Below are 27,837 nucleotides of genomic sequence, written 5' to 3' on the forward strand. Positions count from 1 at the left end.
TATCATATTTACGTGTTTTAACCACTTCCTGTCCGCCCGGTGTATATAAACGGCCGGACGATGGCAGTGCAGGGGTGGGTGGCCATTTATAAACGGCCTCCCCGCCCCCTGCTTGTGCGCACTCCCTGGGAGCGCACAGCACCTGCGATCCGGTGCCCGCGGTGTCCTCTGGACATAGTAGAACACCGATCATCTGTGCGAGGTCCCTATCATGTGATCACTGATTGGCCAATCAGTGATCACATGCAGAGTAGTGAGCAAGATGTCACCTCTGACATCATTGCTTACTACGTGTGAAATCTGTGAATGATCACAGAGGTCACATGGTACAAGGCTATTCACAACAGCCTTGTACCATGTGACAAGCTGTGACCAATCACAGCTCACACAGTATTTCTCAATGGCTGCAAGAATGCAGCTAGAGAGAAGGAGAAATGATTGATGTTGCAGCCTTTACGGGTGTAAAAGTAATCTGTATAAAAAAAAAAAAATCTTCATCACCCCCACAAGTAGTACAGTGACACTACTGCTAGGGTGACCGTATGTAAAAAAAACAAAACAAATATAAAAATGTAAAAAAAAATTTTTTTTAATTATAATTTTTGGTTATAAACTAATTTTGGGTTATATTTTTTTACTAAAAAGATAACTGAATACATTTTGGCCAAGATTTATGATGAAATATTTTATTTATTTCAAAATTTTATAAGAAAAAAACTTTTTTTTCGAAATTTTTGGACTTTTTCATTTATATAGAAAAAAAATAAAATCCCAGTGGTGAATAAATACCACCAAAATAAAGCTTTATCTGTCTCAAAAAAATGCTAAAATATTCATATGGGTACACTGTTGCATGACTGCGCAATTGTCATTCAAATTGTGATAGCGCTGAAAGCTGAAAATTGTCCTGGACAGGAAGGGGGTAAAAGTGTCCGGACTTGAAGTGGTTAAAGTAGAACTTTAGGCAGAACTTTTTCATTTTGGATAGTGTTGGAGAGGGTTATAACCCCTGAAGGGTTTATTTTTGCCATCTTTGTCCCATTGGAGAGATTTACCTTCACTTCCTGTCTCTTAGCCAAACAGGAAATGGGAGAAAATCCCTTCAAATTTGGTGGAATCTTTTGGGGACTCCCAGGTCGCCAGAACATTACTGTCTGATTTACAAGCACTATTTAAATCTACCAACAGCTAGTTAGTATAAGTTCTTGCCTTATAGCATACAAATTTAATGGGTGGTTTAGATATTCCCAAACATTACATGGTTTTGCTCACTGTAAAGGTATTTGTTTGAAGATTGTACAATCACATTTTGTCATGAATGGTCATGACCTATGGGTTATGTTTTCTTAGATATACTTTTCATACTCCATTGGGGTGTGTGCAGTGCGCTAATTGTTTGGTTCCTAAAGCATAACTAAAGGCTTTTGTATGGCAGTCTATCCAAGTTCTGAATCCAGTTACTATCTGATGTACAAGCCCCATGAAGTAAATAAAAAAAACTTTTTTTTAACTTTCAAGTGAGACAAATCTTCCTTTGTTTATATCTCAAACACTCCCCCCTCCCAGACACTGCAGCTTACTGTGGGGAAGTTTTTATAACTGAGGCACTGACAATGCTGATAGCCATGCCTCCTGCAGCATCATTTTAATTCCACTGTAGTGCAAAAAAGCAACGCCTACTTGAGAGTGAGAACTCTGCTCTGAATTCAGGAGCAGCGCAGCAGCATTGCCACACTATCACAGCAAATTCCAAAAGATGGACTTCACTGGCGGGATCAGTAGGTATTTGTGGCACTTTGCAGGGGAACTAAGGGAAAACTGTAAGTACAGATGCTCTTATAACTAAAGTGTTACTAAACCCTGGACCCTGCATTCACTATAGCTGGTCTCCCCGGACCCTGCATTCACTATATCTGGTCTCCCCGGACCCTGCATTCACTATATCTGGTCTCCCCGGACCCTGCATTCACTATATCTGGTCTCCCCGGACCCTGCATTCACTATATCTGGTCTCCCCGGACCCTGCATTCACTATATCTGGTCTCCCCGGACCCTGCATTCACTATATCTGGTCTCCCCGGACCCTGCATTCACTATATCTGGTCTCCCCGGACCCTGCATTCACTATATCTGGTCTCCCCGGACTCTGCATTCACTATATCTGGTCTCCCCGGACCCTGCATTCACTATATCTGGTCTCCCCGGACCCTGCATTCACTATATCTGGTCTCCCCGGACCCTGCATTCACTATATCTGGTCTCCTTGGACCCTGCATTCACTATATCTGGTCTCCTTGGACCCTGCATTCACTATATCTGGTCTCCCCGGACCCTGCATTCACTATATCTGATCTTCCCGGACCCTGCACTCACTATATCTGGTCTCCCCGGACCCTGCATTCACTATATCTGGTCTCCCCGGACCCTGCATTCACTATATCTGATCTTCCCAGACCCTGCAGTAACTATATCAGGTCTCCCGGACCCTGCATTCATTATATCTGGTCTCCCCGGACCCTGCATTCACTATATCTGGTCTCCCCGGACCCTGCATTCACTATATCTGGTCTCCCCGGACCCTGCAGTCACTATATCTGGTCTCCCCGGACCCTGCAGTCACTATATCTGGTCTCCCCGGACCCTGCAGTCACTATATCTGGTCTCCCCGGACCCTGCAGTCACTATATCTGGTCTCCATGGATCCTGCATTCACTATATCTGGTCTCCATGGATCCTGCATTCACTATATCTGGCCTCCCACAGTACACAGAACATGGAATTGCAATTATTTTAGTAAATATAAACTGCTAAATACCTTTTCTCATCAGCAGTATATAGCAGTCTTGTGACTTCTATCAGTGTCCGGCCTAGCGCTGGTTAAAGCTTGTAGAAAGTTTTCATTCTCCCCTGATTGTCCTTTTGAGGCTGCATGACCCCTGACCCTCTGTCTGCACAGTGCTGATTGGCCCTGTGCTAATCACATGCACTCTCCCAAGAAAAAAAAAACTCAATACACACCAATCAGAGCATGTGCAGCTTGCCCCCAAGGTTGTGTTTGTATCAGCAGATGATTTAGGGACAGTAGAAGGGGATGATCAGAGAAGACAGGATCAAACTACCTTTTTACGCAATGCAGAGGATTAACCCCTTAAGTTCCACAGTGAGTATAACAAGCATGCTTTACTGCATCTACAGACTGATTTTACTGTTGTGGGTTTAGTAACACTTTATTTTCTGCTGCTAATTTTTATTTTTTTTGTCTATTTTACGCCTGTGAGGATGAAGCATTACTGTACAGCATCAGTGAGTCTGTGGAATCCTCTAGTCCCAGTGTTGTTATAATTTCATGTCTTTTGAAGTAGGTGGCATGTGTTATTTCTACAAAGGTATTTCCTGTTTCTTTTATAGGAGTCAGAGGAAATTAAATCTAATGAACTGGATGCCAAACTCCGAGTCACAAAAGTTGAGCTAGAGAAACAGATGCAGGAAAAAACTGACCACCTGGAGGTAAAAATGCTAAATCTTCCTGACTTTATGGTGTGTGTGTGGTGTATGTATGTATGTATGTATGTATGGATGGATGGATGGATGGCTAGATAGTATTTAGACCGCATTTTAATTGATTATTACGAATATGTGTAATTAAAAAGATGAGCTGGACAAACAGCCGTGTCCATCAAGACTGATGCACCACTGCAAGCGTGAGACAGACAGATCTATTTATTTAAAATCAAGAAATGTGATCTGCTGAGCAGGGGCTGGGAGTAGCAAAGGGAGGTCAGGAATAGTGAGGAACAAGAAGACTTCTCTTCTGCTGCCCAGGGCTCTATTCCTGATGTGAATGGATATGTAGGGGCAGTGACAGGGGAGCTTAGAACTCCTCTATCATCGCTGCAAGACCAAGCTAGGAATAAAGTAGTCTATTAATACTCCCAGCATTGTGCAGACCTGATGATGTAAGCTGATGGCTTGAGATCATAACTGGTCACCAAATGGCTACTAAACAGGCTGCGGTGATCAGTTGTTTACGCAGGTAATAGCTAGCCATTTGACAATCAGACACTTATTCTACTACTTAGTGAGACTTGAAGGCAAAAGAAGGGAGGTTAGTAAATGAAATGTACAGATCTTAATGCTAAGGAATTGTTTGCTGAGCGTTCAGCTCTAAACAACCACGTATTCTCCCATTTCCTGTCCATATACTTGTCACTTTTATTTGGCTTGGCTTCATGGCCAGAAGACATGAATTCTTGGAGTTGGTTATTCTCTATTTGGAAGCATTTAGGAAGCAAGTTCCTTCTTCCCGCTGCTCATACCTGAGGCAGTGACAACTGTCCTCAAGCCTCCCTAACCAGTGAATGGGCATTTCATGTCTGTGCTGTGGCAGTAAGTCACAATATATGCGGCAAAGACAGAAGTCTACAGGTTATTAACATATAACTATGTAATTTGGGCAAACTGAATGCAGGGTCCGGAGAGACCAGATATAGTGAATTCAGGGTCTGGGGAGACCAGATATAGTGACTGCAGGGTCCGGGGGGACCAGATATAGTGACTGCAGGGTCCGGGGGGACCAGATATAGTGACTGCAGGGTCCGGGGGGACCAGATATAGTGACTGCAGGGTCCGGGGGGACCAGATATAGTGACTGCAGGGTCCGGGGGGACCAGATATAGTGACTGCAGGGTCCGGGGGGACCGGATATAGTGACTGCAGGGTCCGGGGGGACCGGATATAGTGACTGCAGGGTCCGTGGGGACCGGATATAGTGACTGCAGGGTCCGGGGGGACCGGATATAGTGACTGCAGGGTCCGGGGGGACCAGATATAGTGACTGCAGGGTCCGGGGGGACCAGATATAGTGACTGCAGGGTCCGGGGGGACCAGATATAGTGACTGCAGGGTCCGGGGGGACCAGATATAGTGACTGCAGGGTCCGGGGGGACCAGATATAGTGACTGCAGGGTCCGGGGGGACCAGATATAGTGACTGCAGGGTCCGGGGAGACCAGATATAGTGACTGCAGGGTCCGGGGAGACCAGATATAGTGACTGCAGGGTTCGGGGAGACCAGATATAGTGACTGCAGGGTTCAGGGAGGCCGGATATAGTGACTGCAGGGTCCAGGGAGACCGGATATAGTGAATGCAGGGTCCGGGGAGACCAGATATAGTGAATGCAGGGTCCGGGGTTTAGTAACACTTTAGTTATAAGAGCATGTGTACTTACAGTTTTCCCTTCGTTCCCCTGCACTTGGTTCTGTGAATCTAATGCTCTGACAGACCAGTAGTGAGCACCAGCTGAGAGGCAGCAATACATTGTAAAAAAGTCAGCTGAGAGCCCTATGGGACCACCAAGCAACAGTTGGCTTGACTGTGTGAAGGTGCAGATTTGTGCTTCTGGAGTGCGTATCTGAAGAGACGTCTCTAAAATCTTCTCTTGGTATTCTGATCATCTCAGCTAAAACTTTTTTTATGTCCCTGCCAGGTTCATCAGGCAAAAATCAAGGAGCTGGATGACCTGAAAAGAACTTTTATAGAAGGAATGGATGAACTGCGCACTTTACGAACGAAGGTAGTATGCCACTGGTCTTACCACTTACAATGTGTTTTTTTTTCTTAATTCTCCCAGTGGAATTCTCAGTCATATGATTACATTCATTTATTCAGTTTATAAATTACATGGAATTACAGAAATGTCTGCAGTATGATGTTGATCCACAGTAACTGAAGGACACTTGTCCTCTGTCTGTCAGGTGAAGTGCCTAGAAGCTGAGCGGCTCCGGACAGAAGAGGAATTATCTAAGTACAAAGAACTTATTAACAGGCAGAAAGCCGAGATCCAGAATCTGCAGGACAGAGTGAAGGTTGTCGACCAGCAGGAAGAACAGCACAAAAGGTACCCAACTCTCATCATGAAACACAAATCCCAGTCCCTAGGCGAGTTTCACAAATCAGACTGGTTTTAAGTGCCTCATGCTTTGTATTAAACTAATGTGAATATATGTGTGTGTCCTACAGCTTGCGTGAATGACGTCAGTTTACCGGTACACCAATCATGATATTAAAGCTAAACTTCTCTGGGAACTTTGTGTTGTAGAAAAAAATGTAAAGAGGACTTGGATGTTCTTTCTGAATAGATATGAGAGGATGACCTTAATATTTCCTTAGGCTAGGTTCACATCTGTGCGGGTGGTGCCGCTGCGGATCCGCACAAAAATCCGTGCAGCTGCACCACCCACACAGAGGAATGCAGACCCGCGGGCGGGTGCCATTAATTCTAATGGCACGCTGCCTGCACTGGAAATCGCAACCGTACTGGGAACAGAGGTTCCCCTGTGGGCTGCCTTTTCAGAAGAAGTGCAGGGACTTCTTCCCTGCGTGTCCCGGGGCATGGGAGTCCATTCATATGAATGGGCTCTCGTGTCCACACAAAACACGGACTGCAGGAACACGGATATGTGAACTAGGGGTTAGTGTGTATGGTCCCCCTCTTACAGATACACAATTCTTATTTTACAAGATGTATTCAACACCTGTTTTCTTGTATAATATAGGCCATAAAGAGGACCCCCCACTTGCAAAACAAATGGTAATAATACTGTGTGCCATGCGTTACATATAAAAAACATACTTACATATGTCCAGGCTGTCTTTCCACCTTGTGGATCGTTTTTCAGACTGCTTTTGTGTAGTTGGTGCTCCCATGCTACCATTTTGAAATTTATGTCTTGTGCATTTGCAAGATGGAATGCATGATGTCATGCGCCTCGTCTCAGGCATGCACCGTACCACAAAGGCTTTAAAAGAAATCTTGCAAGATCTCGGGGGAAAAACTTTTTTTTTTTAAACCAGCAATTACTCTAATGCCGTACAACGCGTGCACGAGATGAAATACATGACGTCTTGAGCTTTATGTCGGGCATACAAATTATTGGAATACTGCAAGATCTTTCATTTTAGTATGGGATCTCCCTGAAGGCACTAGTGATGTTGCCTTCAAAGGGGTGGATTTACTTAAGGTAAAAAGACTGCATTTTGCAAGTGCCGTCGCACTCCTTTTCCCCAGATCTTAGTAAATGTGGTGAAGCTTCACTTTGTAAAGAATACCTATAAGGGTGCAAGGAAAATAAAAAAAAAAACAGCATTTTTATTTGCACATGATTGGATGATGGAAATCAGCAGTGCTTTACCACATTTACTATGCTCTGGGGAAAATGAGTGCAATTTCACTTGTAAAGTGCACAGTCTATCTACCCTTAGTAAATGCACCCCAAAGTGATTTATTTAAAAAGTATTCCCTGATGTGGGCCAGATGGCATGATGATGACCGGTTTCCTGATTCCAGACAATACTCCATAATATGTTTTAACTGATGACAAGTGGAGTGTATGGAAAAGCTCCAGCGTTGGGTTTTTGCAACAAGTTAAAGCGGAATTACACTGCATCTGAGCACCACATACCAAAATTGCTTTTAAATTCATTTTTAATATTCAAAGCAAATTCCCTCATCCATCCATTTCTCCATGCTTTATTTTGTTGAGAAACCACTTTGCAAAGCACCCCCTACCACTTCTGGCCATGGCCATCTTGAGTAAGGGCAGATGATTCATGTAGCATTTAATTCCTGGAATCCATCTACCCTTAGCTCTGCCATGCAGGCAGGAGGGTGTGCTTAGCTGAGAAAACCCCTCCTGAAGACTCCTGGAATGCATGACATCATTTGCCTAGGCATGGGAGCCAGGAAGTAACTGAAGAAAGGTAGAAAAAAAAAGTTTAAAACAAGTAAATATAATATACTTTCCTATCTATTAACTAATGCTTGCAGCAAAACGATTTAGAATAGTCCATGTTGATTGAGAGAGTGAAGTTCCACTTTAATGTATTGGGTGCTGTTACTATATACTACTACAGATCCTGCTTTGTGTGTTTGAGATTGTGGAGATCTTCCTATAATGCAGTCACTGATGTGTAGTGAGGTGTCTCTGTGTTTTATGTATGTTTTTGGCTGTAAAACCTGAATAAAATGTGAAAAATGTAAAAGTTGGCAGCTGGAAGTACTTTACTCATGCTGTCCAACGCTGCCTTCCATGCAACCCACTCTTCTCAGGGTTCCAATTCCTCTTCATAGCCATCTTGGTTTCAGAAGCTGGCTGTCACTACCTGTTGACTTACATCTGGCCCCCCCCCCTTACCCCCAACACACACACACCTCATGCATCAGACAAAGCCACCAGTAAGACCTGTCCTGTAGCCTCCTGGGATGTGTAATGTTAAAGCAGCTATTTATTTATTTTTTTTATATTAGAGCAGGGGTCTCCAAACTTTCTAAACAAAGGGCCAGTTTACTGTCCTGCAGACTTTAGAGCGGCTAGTCTGTGGCCATTGGGAGTTAAAATTGTCCTGGTGTCAGTGGCAGTTAACAATGCATCTTTGATATTCGGGGGAGGAATAGTGCCCCATTGCTGGTGTCAGTGGCAGGAATAGTGACCTATTGGTGTCAGTGGGAGAAATAGTGTCCTGTTGGTGTCCGTAGAAGAAATGGGGCCCCATTGTTGGTGTCAATGGGCCTCATTGCTTAATTCATTAGCAGGAATTATGCCCCATTGTTGGTGTCCGTGGGAAGAATAGTGTCTTGTGTCAGTGGGAGAAATAGGGCCCCAATGTTGGTGTCAATGGGCCCTATTGCTCATGTCAGTAGCAGGAATTATACCCCATGGTTTGTGTCAGTGGGAAGAATAGTGTCTTGTATCAGAGGGTGGAATAGTGCCCCATTGCTGGTGTCAGTGGGAAGAATAGTGCCCTGTTGGTGTCAGTGGGAGAAATAGGGCCCCAATGTTGGTGTCAATGGGCCCTATTGCTCATTGCCAGATCACAGTGCTGTATACTGTATACTGGTGTCAGTGGCAGTTAACAATGCATCTTTGATATTCGGGGGAGGAATAGTGCCCCATTGCTGGTGTCAGTAGCAGGAATAGTGACCTATTGGTGTCAGTGGGAGGAATAGTGCCCTGTTGGTATCTGTTGGTGTCGTGTTGAGTCCACCACCCACAGAGCCACCAGGGAAGGTAACAGAGGTGCTATATCGGATGATCCAAAGGGAACCCCAGATGGTCAGAGGTGCCCAGAGGGAAGCCTAAAGATGCTAGACAAGTCCTTAAGCGGATTCCATTTGAGACCTTGAGATGGGATATATCTTCTTAATGCATATTTGAATTCTGCATCTGGTGAGTGTATAATTTGAATATTTTATCACCAGAAGACACAAGAAGGATCACCATTCAATATATAGACTTTGGCACTTTAGTTCGGCACTTATCAGTCACCTATATATGTCTATTATTGTGGTTTATCCATATTAAATCATTGAAATGAATGATATCAAGTTTTTATGCCTGTAACCATCCTCCAGTATTTTATCTGACTTTTTAGCGCTGCACCTTTTGTATTTTATTAGTTGTTGGAGGTTTTTGGTACCTTTCGTTGTACAGCGGCTTTGTTCTAGCGCTCACTTTCTCTTCTCATATTATATGTGTGTATGTGTGTATATGTGTGTGTGTATATGTGTGTGTGTGTGTATATGTGTGTGTGTGTATATGTGTGTGTGTATGTATGTGTGTGTGTGTGTGTATATATATATATATATATATATATATATATATATATATATCTCTATTATTATACAGTATTTATAAAGCGCCAATAGTTCGCTCAGCGCTGTACATTACAAAGGGGGACAGAACATGTGACAGAACAATACCAATACAAAACATGAGGGGATCGAGGGCCCTGCTCTTTGGAGCTTACAATCTAGAAGGGAGGGGATGGTGGTACAGGAGGAGATAGCTGTGGGAGATGGAGTAGTAGGAAGAGTGGAGGAGGTCAGCAAGTTAGCAGGGGGTGGGGTAGGCTTCCCTGAAGAGATGGGTTTTCAGGGTGCACCTAAAGGAGAGGAGAGTAGGTGATAATCTGATGGGTTGGGGCAGGGAGTTCCAGAGGATGGGTGACACCCTGGAGAAGTCCTGGAGGCTATATATATATATATATATATATATATATATATATATATATATATATATATATATATATATATATATATATATATATATTTATTTACCCTTCCTCGGGATCTCAGCTTTATGGTAATAGTTTTCTGTCTATTCCCATTGCTGAAAATATTTTTTTTTATATATCTAGTACTGTTTAATACATCTTTTATTTTCTGCATTGGTCTCCTTTCTGGAGTGTAATTATGCAAATAATGTGAATAGAGTTTCGGATTTGTGTGGATAGTTGACATCAGGAACTTTCACGGGTGTTTTATGGTTTATCTGCAAACCATTCATGAAATTAGCATGTAATTCTTCTGGTGATGGAGCCATTTAAGTTGTGTAATTAGCAGTAGGGATATGGTAAATCCACCACGCTCCTTGTCCACTGGGTCCACTCTCTGATCTCTCTTTGTCTCTGGAGTGTTAGCTGCAATTAGCCGTCTCTAATCATTGTGCTGTGGGGTTACTCCATTATGGTTTTAGTCCTTTCATCTGCAGGCGATCTTCTTAAAGTGTGTCTGATCAGTGGGAATAATGAACAGTAATTGGATTTCCCATGGATAGATTAGACACTGCTTGTTCTATGTCTGCAGCCTCCTGTTCTCTTAGTTTTCACTTATGATCTTTAGCTATTATTACTTTTTTGGAGCCTTTTGATTAAAGGTTGGAATCAAAATTTTGCCTGTTTTGAAATACACAGTTTCTTACAGAGTGATCTGTTTTATAAAGCTCAAAATAGATTTAAAGGAGATTTCCAGGCATGGTATATTTTTACATAGTTATATTGGTCCAACTTGGATCATCTCCAATCTTGTCTCCAAATATCACCCAAACCGTACTCTCCGCTCCTCGCACAACCTCCTGCTCTCTAGCTCCCTCGTCTCCTCCTCCCATGCTCATCTCCAGAACTTCTCCAGAGCTTCCCCCATCGGTACCCCAATTTATCAGACTATCGCCTATTCTGCTCACTTTTAGGCGATCTTGAAAACCTATCTCTTTAGGGAAGCCTATCCTGCCCTCAGCTGATAATGGAATCTTCTACTCCTCCTACCAGTCCATCCCCCACAGTTATTACCTTTTGTACCACTAGCCCCTCCCTTTTAGATTGTAAGCTCCAAGGAACAGGGCCCTCCTAACCCTCTTGTATTGAACTGTATTGTTGCTGTATTGTCTCCCGTTATATTGTAAAGCGCTGCGCAAACTGTTGGTGCTATATAAATCCTGTATAATAATAATGTAACTGTATATACCATACCAGGCTGATGCTCATTGAAGATGGAAATCCATGAAGTACACATTGCTACACCAGTGATCTCTACTTGCTAGCTGTACACTTTGTGAATGAATACAGGATGTCGGTCGCTTAGCATGGCCACAATGACGTGACGTCACCACCTCACCTCTCCACCTCATCCAATCAGAGAATGCTTTGCATTCATTCGGATAATGCAAAGCGTTCTCGGAATGGCACTTACACTGGGCAGCAAACCTCCTGTGTTCACAATACAGCAGGGCAGCCACTCAGGATAGGACTCAGAAGCAAGTGGAGATCACTGGAGTAGCGGTATCTACTTCAATGATTTCCAGCTAGCAGGGGCTTTGCCTAGGTATGATATATACTGTACATAGATACATTGATCTAAGCTGGACCAATGTAATTATGTAAAAATATACCATACCTGGTATTCCTCTTTAAACCCAATCACTAAAATCTCACGTTAGCTTTAAGATGTTAAATCAGAAATTCACTCTATCAATCAGCATTGACTATTTCTTATAATGCTGCTAGAATTAGTAAATAGATTGAAAAGTATAACATATTTACCTGTGTTAAACTTTTTTTTTTTTTTTTTTTTTTTTTTAACATTTCTTCATTTACTTCCTGGTTCCCAAGCCTAAGCTAATGATATCATACATCCCAGGAGTCTTCAGGAGGGGAGGACGGGTTTTCTCAGCTATGCACACCCTCCTGCCTGCATGCCTGAGCTAAGGGTTGATGGATTCCTGAAAGTAAATGCTACATGAATCATCTGCCCTTATTTAAGATGGTCACAGCCAGACATGCTAGGGGGTGATTTACAAAGTACGGTAATTTCTCAGCAAAATAAAGCCTGAAGAGATGGATGGGTGAGTTTGCTCTGAATATTAAAAATTAATTAAAAGCGTTTTTGGTTTGTGGTGCTCAGATGCAGTGAAGTTCTACTTTAAAGCGGAACTCCCACCACACCCCAAAGCATCCCCCCTTCTCATAAAGGTATGTTTTTTATTTGAAGAAAATAATAAATAAATAAAAACCTAAATACCTATTTTCCTTCAGACATCTTGCCAGTGTGATGATATCTCAAGTACTTCCCCTTCATCCTTCTAGCAGTGGCACACAGGTGATGGGCATTTTTCCAGGACTAAGTGGCACTCATGCAATGACATTTGAGTGCCGCTCAGTCCTGCAGTGCTATAAGGCCAGCCTACATGATGATGCAGCTCCTAGGGGACACACTGGGCTCAGAGGAAATGGGCAGGATGACAGAGTGTCATGCTACCCAAAAAGGACCACCAGCAAGCTGGTAGGTAGAAATTGGAAGGGGAAAGAGGAGTATTGATGAAACATAGAGAACATTTTTTCTTGGAGTTCCACTTTAATGTAATTTTTAGAAGTAATTTTCAATTTTTAAATCTGCATTTACAAAAAGAATCACTGGTGATCCTGCATGAAGGTCCACGTTCAGGCACTTCCTGTTATATGGGTGACAACACTTTGTTCCCCAAACGTGCTTCTGCATTGTAACCTGGTTTCTGGCGGAGGCTATAAGCAGCCATGCAGACATGCATTGTGTAAGCATGGTACGCTGTTGTCACTATTGGGAAGCCAGCCCAGAGCAATGTTGGGCAGCCAACGCTGGAGTGAGGGTCTACAGACAGGAAGTGGATGAAAGAGGCTGGAGGAGATATGCACTAGAATAATAATTTAAGAAACATGAAAACAAGGCAGTTCTTAGATGCACAGAGCAAACTAAATGCCATCCAGTTAGGCGTTTAGATTGACTTTAAACCAGGGGTCTCCAAACTTTCTAAACAAAGGGCCTGTTTACTGTTCTTCAGACTTTAGGGAGCCAGACTGTGGCCATTGAGAGTAGAAAAGGTCCAAACGTCAGTTGGAAAAAACAATGCCCCTTCTTTGGTGTCAGTGGGGAGGAATTGTGCCTCATCATTGTTGAAATAGGGCCCCGTTGTTGGGTTTATTGGGAGACACTGTGCCCCATCATTGGTTTCATTGGGAGGAATTGTGCCCCATTGTTGGTGACATTGGGAGGAATTGTGCCTCATCATTGATGGTATCGGGCCAGAAGCGGACTGACCATTTGAGCACTCGGACACTGCCCGAGGGCCCTGGGTCAGTAGGGGGCCCCATGACATGCCCCTGGTACCTTTATTTTTATAGGCTTTTTTTGGGTGTGCTTTGAGTGTGGGCAAGGACACGGGCCCCATGATCCCCTATTGCCGAGGGGCCCCATGAGTTGTCCATTTGCCCCTGTATGGGGCCCCATTGCTGGTATCATTGGGAGCAATTGTGCCCTATATCGTTGGTGTAATTGGGAGAAATTGTGCCCTATATTTTTGCTGTCAGTAAAGGAAATTTTGCCCCATTGTTCGTATCAGTGGGTGAAATAGTGCCCCAAAGGACAGGTAAAAGCAAGTGAAGGGCCACAGTTTGGAGACTACTGCTTCAAACCATCAAACAGATGCAGTGCTACAACTAAATTACCCATTTGTGTGTATATTAAACAAAGGTACATAAAAGGTTTACTGCTGTAGGCGGTCTTTTGCTGCACTCCATGGCACCAAGTGCTGACTTGATGATAAGGTTCGATTGTTTCCAGCATACTGGATTAAAAGCAAATAAAATGCACATTATTTCCCCCACTTTTTTTTTTTTTCTTTGTAACAAAAAGTTTAAAGCGGAGCTCCACCCAAAAGGGGAAGTTCCGCTTTAAGGCCTCGTCCCTCGCTCCCCGTTAAGGACTGGCATTTTTGTGGAGCAAGTACCCGAAAATGGAAGGTACCTGCTCCCACTTCTGCTGTGATCGCCTAGGCAATGAAAAGTTGTCACCCCCCCCTTCCTCCCCCTCCAATTAGTTTTGTGGGACACATGACAGGCACAGTGGGCACCCATTTGTGAAGCCACAAACTGTCAGTCAGATGCCCACAGCTGAAGATGCCGGTGCTGAGAACACAGTACGGCTGGTGAAACCGGCTGCAGGGAGGACACCACGGGATCGTGGGACAGGTAAGTGGCTGTTTTTTTAAAAGTCAGCAGCTACAATTTTTGTAGCTGCTGACTTTTATTTTTTTTTTACAGTTTGACCGGAACTTCGCTTTAATTGCAACTCTGAAACATTCACAAAGACAAGCCAAAGCATGCAGCTTACTTAGGAGAGTAAGGCCAGCAATACAAAATTTGACCGACCGACTTTTTTTTTTTTTTTTTTCTTTTTTGTCTGAAAATCAGACCTAAGAATAATCGGCCGATTTCCGCTCCGTTAGTGGGTCAATGGCATCAGCCGATTATCATGGTTCCTCCCCTTTTTGGTGATCGGCATTCAAAATTCGTGGAAAACGACTTATTTTTGACTCAGTGATGGTCAAATCGTATGATTGTTTTTCCGAATAGAATATGCGCATGAGCCATGATCTGGAAGGAACAGACGTTTCGCCTGTTTTCGGACGAAAAATCGTTCGAAATTCGAACCATGTATGGCCTGCATAAAAGGGTTACATTGTGTATGTGCGTGTATGTATATGTGTGTGTATATATATGTGTGTGTGTGTGTGTGTGTGTGTGTGTATATATGTATATGTATGTATATATATATATATATATATATATATATATATATATATATATATATATATATATATATATAATGGACCCTCTGCAGTCTAGAGTTTTTATATGGTTTTGTATAATTGGCTCCTATCTGTTCTCTCCTTACCCTTCTGGTCTCCTCACCCTCTGTAGGGACAGACAAGAGATTGAGAGTTTACAGGAGGAACTGAACAGTCTGAACGCTGTCATCTCCGACCTTCACCGGGATATAGAGGGCAGTAGGATGCGGGAGTCTGAGCTACTGGGGTTTACAGAGAAGCTGACCAGCAAGAACGCACAGATCCAGTCTGAGAACAACTCCTTACAGGCCCAGCTGGATAAGCTGACATATAGTGAGAGTGAGCTCCTCAGTCAACTGGAACAGCTCCAGCTCTCCAACACTGAACAGGTAAGATATGTTATGTTATATTTTATATAAAACACAGTAAATTGCCACTTAGTATTTCCACTATAGGTGTGTAAAGAATTAAGTATGAACTTTATAGCTGAACTCCAGCCTTTGCTTCATTGTTTCACCACAATTGTATAGGCTCCTCTCCTATAAGACTGCTTACTGTCATTTTGCTGCACCCTGTGAGCTATTCAAGGTGTGCATTGGAAGCAGCAGAAAGTTAAATAGAGCCTGCCTCATTTCCTGTCTGGACCAAGTTCAGCATCAGCCCCTCTTCCCAGCCTTACTGTCCCTGGCCTGTCTTTTTCATTTATTGAATTTTTTCTTTTCATTATTGGGACTTATCACATGTGGGCACTCCTACAGGGTGGTCTGTATGCAAATAGCCTAGGAAGACCCAGGCCTCCAGACTGACACCCCACCCATCAAGAGTTTTGATTTACATAATTCTTCCTGTGAGCCAGGCTGCTGCTTGCATCTGGGCTGAGGGCTTTTGAGAGGAGTACTGAGGCAGTGTGCTGTGATGTTTTCTGGAAGCTATGTAAGACACATTGCCTGCCTTTCCCACAAGCATTAATATGCCTGCATTGCATAGAAAAGCACAGAGCCCCAGTAATAACATCACTTAGTCTAAAATAAGTTATGTGATGAAAACAGGTTTTATCAAACAAATTAATTTAGTATGTAGGGGAGAAAGGAGAAAACAGGGAAGAAAAAAAAAAAGAACCACTTAAACCTCTGCTTTATATCACAATAGCATGTTGCATCTTATTATATATTCTGTATTGTACTGTGTGACAGGAAGAAAGACTGACATCAGAGAGGAAATTAAGACAACAGGAGGTGACTTCCCTCCAGACAGAGTTGAACTCTCAGCAGTCTCTGATGGCTTCACGGAACACTCGAATAGATGAGCTCAACAATGAACTGGCCACACAGAAGCGGAAACACGCTGTCAATCTGAAGGATCTAACCAAACAGCTTCAGCAAGGTGACTACATGACCGACCACACTGCCCACAGGCATGGCTGCTGTTAGGCTAATTCTGAAAATGGAAGTCATTCGCTGTAACAGAAATGGAGAGATGTCTGTGCTCAAATCCTAATATCCTACATACAATCATGTGAACAATTATGTACACCCCATAGAAATTGCTGAATGTTTCTCAACAAATAGGAACTGGCAAACATTGGACCTTGATTCAAACAGTGCCTACAGATAAATGTGATACATATGGGTTAATTATTTTCATGATCTAATTAAACCCAGATGTGTTATGTGAGGTGTGCCAATAATTATAACCTCCTTGGAGAGTATGCAGGCAAAACCTGTCTTATTTAAACCTCAGACACCATTGAAAGAGAAGTGCAGGAAGATAAAATAATAAACATTCATACTCGCCTAGATTGCTGCAGCATCGACCCACCTGCACCTGTCCCTGGCCAGCTCTACACTGTGCATGCTAAGACTGCTGATCACTCAGTTCTCAGGTCTGCTGTGAGTACAAAGCAGTGACTGTCAGTCACTGCTCTGCGCTCTACTCCTCGAACGCTCATTGCTGCTCTGGGCTTTGAAGGGGATGTCAGCAGCTGGCTCAGGCTCTCAGCTGTGTGCTGAGAGGCTAAGCCAACTGTCAGTCAGGCGTCTGGGCAGATCCCGACATTATTGTTGGGATCCCTGCAAAGCCTGGACTTGGTTTGTGATGTCAGCTGACAGCAGAAGTTAGCCCACTGTCGGCTTGATCTGGGTTACAGGAGTAGAGAACTAAGTGCACTCCTGTGACCCACAGAAGTAGGGCCAAAAGAGCTTTGGCCATGCTTCTCCTTTTAACTTGTGTGTTGTTATGATGCCAAGGTCAAAGGAGCTCTAAGGCCCTCAGAAGTTAATTTGCTGATGCTTATGAGCCTGGAAAATTATTTGAAACCAACCATTCCTCTATAAGGAAAATAGATTTCAACAACTAATTTGTCCAGGACAGACAGACCCAGCAGGTTCAGCTTAATAGCCACAGTTGGGGTTAAAGTGCATGTGTCTACAGTCAGAAACAGATTGCACCAGTTCAACCTGAGAGGTGTGTTAAGAAAAAGTCCAAAATGAACATTAGAGCAAGATTACAATTTGCCATTGATCATATGGACAAAGACCTGATCTTGTGGAATAATGTCCTGAAGACTGATCAATCAAATAGTAGTTTGGTCACAGTAATGGTAGACTTATTCGCTGCAAACTGAAGACAGCATTTCAGGAGATGGATCTCATAACTGTGATGGTGGTGGTGGAAATGTGTCGTTTGGGGTTACTTTGCTACTTTAGAGTCTTGGAAGCTTGCAGTCATCAAGCAAGACATACATTCTGCCTCATGTTAAAGTGTGCTTGATGAGAATGTGAGGCCACCTGTCTTTAAAGTTGAAGTTGAACTAGAAATGAGTCTTTTAGCACAATAATGATCCAAAGCACACCAGCAAATCCACCAAGAAAGAAAAAATAGAGGGTTATGGACTGCCTAAGTCAAAGCCCTGATTGAACTCCCATTGAAATTTTCTTGGGTGATTTTGAAAATGGGAAGTTCATGTAAGGAGAACTACAAACCTCTTGCAGCTGAAGGAATTTTGCATTGGAAGGTGGTCAAAACTTTCGGTTAATGTAAGGGGCTGGTGTTCTTACTGATTTAGTTGAGGAATAAATTGTCCAGTGCTTATCTGCTCCTGTCCTAATTTATCATTCTAGCTTTGGAATGTGCGCACACTGGAAGAGACTCACGCTGACACACAAGTTCAGTCTATGAACACTTCTAGTTTATTATAATGAGAAAGTGAGCTCATATATGCAAAATAATGCGAGTGACAACAGCATAAGCATTCTATTAGTCATTGATTGGTCATTTCCACACGAAAACAATCTCCGTCATGGTATAGGTGTGATCTTCTTCCAGGTCTTATCTATAGAAAGTAAAACATTCCTTTGTCTGAAGTTGGCAAGATGGGAGGGGGTCGGTGCGTGTGAGCAAACATTTTTTAAGCAAGGATTTCTTAAAGTACCACAAAGCCCAGCAGGCAGAAAATATTCACACAACATATGTATTCATACTAAACATTTATAAATATGAAGAAAGAAATAGTATTAAAGTATAAAAGTAAATATGTAGAAAAATGTGTAGAAAAACATATATATATATATATATATATATATATATATATATATATATATATTCAATAGGAAACCAAATAGGCATTTTACCATATCCATCACACGACAAGAGGTCATTTCTGTTGCGGCAGGGCAATATCAGCTTCTGTTCCCAAGGGTGTACTTGGCTTTTCCTCAGTACACTGTTACAGATGTTGATATTTTAATTAAGAAAATGAAATGAGTAAAAGAAACATGATATTTTTCTTGTGCTTATTCAAGTATAGAGCATAATGTGTTCTCTCTAGGCACTGTTTAAATTAAAGATCTAATGTTTGCCTCTTGAAATATGTCAAAAACTCTCATGGGGTGTGCTCAGTTTTTCACTTAACTGTATATAGAACACATGAGGTTCTAAAGAGCCGTGACCACATGTTAATGAAAATTCTGAATTAACCCTCGGCATACTGCTACAGTTATTTTTAGCAAAGTTTTGAATAAAAGCAGGGATTCTTGGTTTGCTTATATTGCAATACGAACTGGCCAACTGCATCGCAGTAATTCCTCTATGGCCATTCCCTACTTAAAGCGGAGCTCCACCCAAAAGGGGAAGTTCCGCTTTAAGCCTTTGTCCCCCGCTCCCCATTAAGGATTGGCAACTTTGGGGAGCTGGGGGAGAGCGGGTACCCGAACTTGACAGGTACCTGCTCCCACTTCCGCTGCAGTCGCCTAGGCGATCAGGAGCGGAAGTTGTCCCCCCCCGTATTCTTCTGGGACACGTGACAGGTCGCAGAAGACTACTGGGCCATTCACAAAGTGCAGCGAATGCGCAGTCTGAACCCATCTGTGAAGCCGCAAGCTGTCACAGCCGGGTGCCCACACTAAAGATGCCGGCACCAGGGAGAGAAAACAGCCGGTGAAACCAGCGGTGGTGAAGAAACTGCTGGACCAAGCGACAGGTAAGTGGTTGCATTTTAAATGTCAGCAACTACAGTTTTTGTAGCTGCTGACTTTTATTTTTTTAGGTGGAACTCCGCTTTAAAGTGGACGTCCAGCCTATTCCTAACTAAGCTTAAACCTGCCCCCACCCCCTTTCTAAACCCAATTTTGTCTACCCTGTGAAGAGAAGATGTCCATACTTACCTATTCTGAGGGTAAACCATTCCGGCCAGCTTCAGTGAAGGGGGCATCACTCGTAGGCTTACTCTGGGGCACCTGTTGTCAGCTTTCCCTCCTCCTCTTCACTGAAGCTGCCGCTGACAGCGGATCATGTGACTAGACTGGATCACTGTCAGAATAGGTAAATATACTCATTTTCCTTCCACGGGGTAGATAGAATAAGGTTTAGAAGGGGGTGGGAGCAAGTTTAAGCTTTGTTAGAAATAGGCTGGACTTCTACTTTAACTGTGCAGAATGACAAATACTTTGATGGAAGTATAGTACCCATGTGGGGAAGACAAGACAGTTGGAGAGCTACAGTCTCAGGTCTGGTAACTACATTCTCAGGTCTGGTAACTACATTCTCAGGTCTGGTAACTACAGTCTCAGGTCTGGTAACTACAGTCTCATGTCTGGTAACTACAGTCTCAGGTCTGGTAACTACATTCTCAGGTCTGGTAACTACATTCTCAGGTCTGGTAACTACAGTCTCAGGTCTGGTAACTGACCTGCACTATACTATGTAACTGGAAAGATGTCTGTGCTCAAATCCAAATCTCTTACCTATACATACTGTATATATAACACATGATGTGATAAAGGAGTATGACAACATGCTAACGCTGAAGATTCTAAATGATCCCTCAGCACACTGCTATACACCTTTTACATATTTCTAGCAAGCCTTTGCCTAAAAATGGGCCCCTGTCTTTTGAGTAGTAACCCCAGGCAAACCAGTCAGTCTTTCTCCTTATCCCTGATCAGACCTGGTATAGTGTTATGCTATAAATCTGATCACAAACTTGTGAATTCATTGACAGTTGCATTTGGCTTGCAGTTGACCTCCCTCTGACCTGCATATGATGTGCATCAAAAGGATTTTGCCTTCACATATACTTGAATAGAAATGCAAAATTCTTTTGACATGAACAAAATCATGTCAACACAGGCCATAAGTCTTACCAATTAACCAATCAGTTTCCTCAACTATCCAATGTTATGTATATAAAAATAGTGTAGCGCTCATATCAAGTCAATATATACACTATGACTCTTCACTGAAAAATACTAAGAAGATAATAAAAATCATACAATGTGACTCTTCACTCCAATAGTGCAAAACATATATAGTGTCAGACGTAAAATGAATATCTGTGCCCCTCGCTTCAGATCGTGCTCACACACTAAATAAACACAATAACTAAAAAAGTGCATTTCACTTGGGAACAAACGTGCACATACACTAAATTTTAAACCATATATCAAAAAGACCCCTTAACAGACATGGGGCTAAACATATAGTGCTAAAAGTGGAAACGAAAAGTGTCCACTCTTCAAAATGATCATAAAAATGTCCAAACCGTGAAGAATGAAATCATGCAATGTGCAATGGTGTTCAACCATTCCATGATTGTGCCAAAACTTTTCTTCTGTTTGCGGCTAGATTGCCTCCTCACCTCCTCCCTGTGACCCCTAGGGGCCAACACGCTTGCAGGATCACCCTGGATCCTTAAATCATATGGGTCAGCAGCCTTCTTCCTCCAGTAGGTCTCCTTATGGGGCTCCTTTTGCCCCTAAACAGCCCAGATGTCTCTAGGGAACAATGGCTCACCCGCCCAGTGAGCCAAAAAAAAAGAGACCCTCTAAGTGTAGTATTAATGCAAATATATCTCCTTTATTGTAAACGAAGGAATGACACTCACATAATTCGCAGTTCTCCCTCCTCACCGATGTGTTTATTTAGTGTGTGAGCACGATCTGAAGCAAGGGGCACAGATCAGATATTCATTTTACGTCTGACACTATATATGTTTTGCACTATTGGAGTGAAGAGTCACATTGTATGATTTTTATTATCTTCTTAGTATTTTTCAGTGAAGAGTCACATTGTATATATTGACTTGATATGAGTGCTACACTATTTTTATATATATGATTAACACTGTTTTTGATATCAGTTTTTGTGTGTTGGCAGCTTCAGGTTAGGTATACTTCCATTTAGAGCGCAGGAGGACTTTCGACCTTTTGCTTATCCAATGTTATGGCCTAGCTAACTTATACTGTAGATCCGATCAGGTTGGCACTTGTTCAAGGTAATTGTACAATCTTTTTGATTTAGTAACAATCACATTGTAATGTTTGTGATCAGCTTTGAAGTGGTTGTAAACCCTCACATATACCCAATTAAGTGACTGGCCTCAGGTGATACACAGAGATAAAACAAATCCGTCTACATAAGTTGTACCTGTTTATCTATAGCGGTATGCCCCCCTACATATATTCAAAGTGCAGCATTTATACAGGAACTCTCAGATCTGAAACACAAGGGGTGGGAAGCTGAAGTTACACTAAGGAGAGCTCTGAAAGCTGATTGGAGGGAAGGGACACATGCACACGCTGTGCCCTCCCCTGGTACCATTTTTTTTTTCTTGGTGTCCAGAAAACTTGTCAGAAGTGATTCATGCTGATAGCAGAAGAATGAGTCAGCAGGCAGAAATGACACTTGCTCTGGATTGAGACAAACAAACACTATAAAAGGATATGCTTTGTTTATATTTCATGTCTGAGGTTTACAACCACTGTAATTGTGCTCCAGCTTCCTGTAAAAGCATTTGCTCATTGCAGACAGTACTAAGCAATACACTTTGTACCTTGACAGGCATCTTCCTATATAACTAGGCACGTGGCATGCGCATGACAAAAACATTTTGCTGCTCCAGGGCATTCATATCACATCACAGACATCACAGACATCACTTTGAGGTGGTAAATGAAGTTTGGAGTTGTCCTTGATTCTGCTATTAAATTACACCTGTATTTTGACTACACCACAAGTGGTCAGGGAGCAGTAAAAGCAGGCAGTTGAGATCAGTGGTTTGGCATTTTGATGGTTAAAGCAGGAAGTGAGGAGGTGACATATTGTCTTCTCACTGCCTGTCAAATGCCCTCTGAAAAGTGAACCACTGCGGACCGCTTTTCAGATGTGCAGCAGTATAACTGCCCATGCGAACGACCCCTAAGAACCCAAAACTTTATTATCTGTTCAGGATGCAGTTAACCTTTTTATTGGAGACAAACCTGCATGACTGGATAACTATGACAGCCCTCTGTCAGGTATCCTTTTTAGTGAATAAACGGATTTAAAGCTGTACATACATGTCATTGTTTTTGTAATGTTCTCTGAGAAGGAAAGAGTTTCTGATTTCTAGAGTTCCTGATTTTTGTTTAATTTTTACAGCGAGGAAGAGGATGGAGCAGATGGAGAATGGCAACTATGAGAAGGAGGTCAGCAGTATGGGCAGCAGGTCCAGCTCTTCAGGTAAAAGAGCTGCTCTCAGATTAAATGCTATTACCCAATTTAGGGCTTCCACCTCTGTTTACAGTAAGACTGGCAGCTCTTCACTGTACAGTCAAATGTTATCCGTTCTTCTTCCATCGTTAAAATTGTCAACAAGGGACCAAAATCCAAGCTTGCAAAACCTTGTCTGATGCCGAAAAGATGCAGTCACAGATCTAGTAGAGTGTAGTTTGTAAGGAAACTGTGGAATGTGAGTTTGAATGATAATTTGTGTCAGCCACCAAGTAGTGGTAGAACAAAAGGCTGCTTTTACCTGATTGGGTCCATCAGGAATGACAAAGAATGGGTTAGCCTAATGGAGGCAGTGGCTGCAAGGTAGACAAGCACAGTTCAAACTAAGTCCCTAGAATGAAGGGAAGTCTTCTTTCCAAAGGTGGTTTTGGCCTTTCTTCATAACCAGGACATTGTACTTCCATCCTTCTTTCTGGCCCTATCAAAAAGATGTGTAGGACTAAGAACAGTTCTTTACAGGATAAAGCTGCCAGTTCAGGCACAAGAGATAATGGCAACGAGTATGGAATACAGTGAGTTTGAAAATGGGAATATCCCTGGTTGGTTCAAAAGGCCTTTTTTTTATATGCCAAGAGAACCGAATTCAAATCCCATTGAGACACAGGTGTGTGTACATAAGAAATGCCTTAATAGTACTCAGGGCCAAATGTTGATCCAGGTCTGATTTAAAAAGGTTAGGATTTGTCCCAATTATTATTTTCTATGATGATTTTTTCTGTCCTCGCACCCAGTGAAGTATGTCTTCCATGTCTGATGATAGATCTTGTGTGGTTTTTAACATTTTGAGGATCCCAGAGTTGGAGAAGCCCAGTTCCTCATTACCTAGAGTTCAACATCCACACTGTAAAAGACAACTAATGTGAAGCAGGATGGTAAACTGGTCCTAACTCTATGGGCTCTTCCAGATCAACTGGATCATCTGTCCCAAGAGTCTGATTAGCTCAGTGTACCACATCTTTTTGGATCAGTGCAGAGCCTCGGGGAGCACCGGAATGCTGTCCAACTTGATCATGCAAGGCAGAAGAGGAAGATGTTTTAGAGGAGCAAAGGCATACAATGGGTGGTACTGATTGCATGAAGCCACTAGATTATACAGTACATTGCTTCTGCCAGAGCATCTCTGAACATGGAGACAAATCTCTCTGGTTTGTTATAGAATCTGGAGGCCAGATGGTCCCTATTCAGCTTTTCCCACCTGCAACACAAGTTCTGTAACATTTACGTGTGCAGGGACCATTCCCCTTGGTCTAGACGCTTTCACCTGTGGTAGCCTGCTTACCAGTTGTCCACACTTAGGATGTGAATGGTGAACAAGGTTGAATTCTTAAGGTCTGCCAAGGTTGTAATCCATTTTACTACTCTTGCCCCAGCAAGAATTCTGTTTCCTCCCTGATCGTCGATGTACACCACTGCTGTAGCATTGTCCAACTGGATCCTGATCAGAAGCACCCACCAGTCGAGGTGTCTAGCATTGTAGAGAAAATCAAATGTTAACAGAGAGTCAGGATTTCTCAGGCATCCAGGTCCCTTGGCCCGACAACGTGTCTGACTCCTCCCCAGCCTGTTAGGTTGATGTCCATTATGATGATTCTTCAAACAGTTCAGAAGGAAGGATTTCCCAGCTTCAGAGCTAGATACCTGACTGAAGACAACCTGGTTTTGGTGTCATGTGAAATGGTTTGTCCAAAGACTGAAACAATTTGTTCCATGATAACAGGGTGTTGAGCTGTAGGGGTCTGAAGGCAAACGGGACTTCCTAGAAAAAGGCCCTCATCAGCCCTTTGCAAAAGCAAATAGTTGGGCAACTCTTGGACTGAAGAATCTGACCTTGATGTCTACAGAGGCGAGAATGTGTCCCTGATGGAGGACTATGACAGACTTTGTGGGCTGCATGCTGTTTTTTTGATAGGATTGAAGATATTTAGGGCCTTGAAATCCAAGATTGGGCGTATATTGGTTTTGGAACTGTGAAAAGTTGGAAAAAAAATCTTGCAAATGTTTTTCGTAATGAAACCTCAACCCAGAGATCTACAAATCTGCATGGTGACACTGGAACGTTGAAAACGTGAAGTAAGGAGCGGTTTATGAGCAGAACTCCCAATGGGTTTGTAGCCTGTTGAAACCAATTTCCTTACCCAGGCATTTTATATGCTGTCAATGTCCACAAAGGCTAACAGATGTCCTCCCACTTTGGAAAGTAGAGGCACCCCTTCATGTCAAAGAGGACCTATCTGCAGGATTGGGGGTATAGGGGCCTAGGGGTTGTAGTAAACGTGATCTGGCTTGAGTTTGGCCTCGGATGCCAAAGCCTGGGAGTAAAGAAAGGAATTCCTTGCCTTGGAGGAAGGATGATTCTTATCAGCTTGAGGCCTAGACTTCTGTTCCTGGGGTAGATAAGTACTCTTACCCCAAGTAACATCCTTGGTGATGGTGCCCAAAGCATCTCCAAAGAGACATTCACGCTGAAAGACATGCGCAGAAAACACTTTTTTCATGCAGAACAACATTTCAACCAAAGAGTTCTCTGCATGTTCAGAGATAAGAGACTTATATGTTAAATATGGCACTTTCCTCACGCTGTCATAGCAAAGGGATCGCAGTGATCATCAGGGCACTGAGGATCTGTGCCCTATCAATGCCTCCTACCAGTGCCTGCTACCAGTGCCCATCAGTGCTGCCTATCCGTGTCACCTCATCCGTGCCCATCAGTGCTGCCTATCAATGCCGCCTATCAGTGCTGCCTATCCGTGCCACCTCATCAGTGCCCATCAGTGCTGCCTATCAGTGCAGCCTCATCAACGCACATCAGTGAAGGAGAAAAATTACCTGTTAGCAAAAAATTGGGAAAAAAAAAATTTCTTTGTTTCTAAAATTTTGCACTTTTTTTGTTTTCGTAGCGCAAAAAATAAAACACCCAGTGGCAATTAAATACCACCAAAAGAAAGCTCAATTTGTATGAAAAAAATTATAAAAATTTCATATGGGTACAATGTTGCATGACCACGCAATTGTCGTTCAAAGTGCGACAGTGCTGAAAATTGGCCTGGGAAGGGGGTAGAAATGCCCAGTAGGCAAAGGGTTAATAAGCAACAAAAAAAAATTACTACTTGTCCTCTAGCCAGTCTAATGATGTCACAGCAGCTTCCTGTTTTCACTTCAGATGTGGTGGGGGGGGACCGGGCACTCTTCCAGGGTTGAGCAGGGCTGACGTTGAGCGCCGCTTAGTCCTGCAGTACTAAAAGCCCAGCCTGTGTGATAATGCACCCTTATAGGGGGTGCGTTAAGGACCGGCTGCACTCACATTAAAGTCGAATCTCAAAAAGCAGTGCCGGTACACTGAGCGGTCTCTTCTGTCATAAATGGCCCCCCACCCCGGCTTGTCGGTGGTAATGTAATATGAACCGCACATATGCCGTTTAGACCACAATTACAGCACCCGCTGTGCGCTACGGTGATGTCATTCCTGTGGCATGTACAGGAGTGACACCACAGGAGCACAGCCATTTAATTGGCCAAAGAGACGCAACGAGGAAGGAAAACTGGGGGACGATGGAAGTTCTTAGGACCAGAGGGAGCGGTGACAGCGCATCGCTGCTGAGCTCTGTTTGACGTGTAAGTGTATCATAATATGCTAGTATGTGGTATAGGCGTTTGACATTTGTTTTTCTGCCTCTTAATGCCCCTCCAGGTTGGCCTATGTGCCCATGCACGCATACGGGTTTCAGGGGTGTTTAGAAGCAGAAAAATAAAACATCACTTGTGCGTTCAAGGGAGGAACATTTTGGCAGAAAAAAACCCTAACCATGTGTAAACACTCTAGGCGCGTTTTAGCTCCTGAGCATTTTTCATTTCAATGGCCAAAATTAAATGAATTTTCTGGCCAATGAAATAAGCAAATGCCCAAGTGCTTTGCCTAGGCAGCTCTTTTTGAAGCTGCTTCTCTTCTGCCAGGAGAAAAGTGTTTACAAAAGCCCCATTGTGCATGAAGAGTAAATGATCAGAATGACATGACTGTTGTTCTGCTGGAAAAGGACCGGCAGCGCTAGACCGAGGAGGACATTGGGGACATTACTGGAGCGTGGTCAGCAGAGGTGGGATTTGGCTTTTCCGGGGAAGCCTTTGCAGTTGTGTTGCTGTGGGAGTCGTTCCCACCCCTGTACACTTATTTCTGATACACAAATCACGCACTGTACCTGCCAGCTGGATGGGCCCATTACAGCCGAATTGTGTAGCTATACATCTGTAATTGGAGTGATTTCAGTAATGATACTTAAAGACAAGTATTCCCCCGCTGACACAATCGTTTATTTGCAGGAAGTACTATAGGAGGAGTGTTGCACTGAAACCATCGGAGCACATTAACTCCGGAGTAGAACACTGTTTATAGTTGTATCCCACTGGATTAACCACTGTGTTCACTTTCCTCCTACACAGCACAGCATTCTGTATTATTACATTTCTTGTATCCTCTCATCATGACATGGCAAACAATGAATGGCTGCTTTTACAGGGACAGTTTATGAAAAGGAGAAATTGATCAATTTCAGTTTCGTGTGTAAAATCACGTCAGCTTTATAGTCATTCATTTTCATCTGGCTGTGCATTCTACTTCCCGGGGGGAATCTTATTCTTCAGGAGAGGAGAGAGTAAAGCTCCAAAGAGTTGGAAAATGAATGCAAATTTGAAAAAAAAATTGAAACATTCTCTCCATCTAACATTTGATAGCTCAGTCACTATACTAGAAATTTTTCCAGATCGTTTCAAAATTTTTTTCAGTAATTTTCTACATTAAACATGTTTCCCCCCCCCCCCCCGATTGATTTCTAATACTACCCCTACAGCTCATATGCCATTACT

The 27,837-nt window shown here is 43.0% G+C and overlaps 1 protein-coding gene across 1 annotated transcript in view; it reads left to right on the plus strand.

The window, feature by feature from the left end:
* The window catches only part of CCDC186 (coiled-coil domain containing 186), a 141,972-nt gene that overhangs the window by 77,971 nt on the left and 36,164 nt on the right, over positions 1-27,837 (plus strand). Inside the window, exons 8-13 of the mRNA XM_089653053.1 lie at positions 3,409-3,507; positions 5,487-5,573; positions 5,755-5,897; positions 15,068-15,323; positions 16,128-16,317; positions 22,849-22,929. Coding sequence (XP_089509179.1) covers positions 3,409-3,507; positions 5,487-5,573; positions 5,755-5,897; positions 15,068-15,323; positions 16,128-16,317; positions 22,849-22,929 — 856 coding nt within the window. The remainder of the gene's footprint in view (positions 1-3,408; positions 3,508-5,486; positions 5,574-5,754; positions 5,898-15,067; positions 15,324-16,127; positions 16,318-22,848; positions 22,930-27,837) is intronic.

The sequence above is a fragment of the Staurois parvus genome, unplaced genomic scaffold (assembly GCF_062004578.1).
Source record: "Staurois parvus isolate SC_StPar_1 unplaced genomic scaffold, SC_StPar_1.0 ptg000697l, whole genome shotgun sequence".
Classification (NCBI taxonomy): Eukaryota; Metazoa; Chordata; class Amphibia; order Anura; family Ranidae; genus Staurois; species Staurois parvus.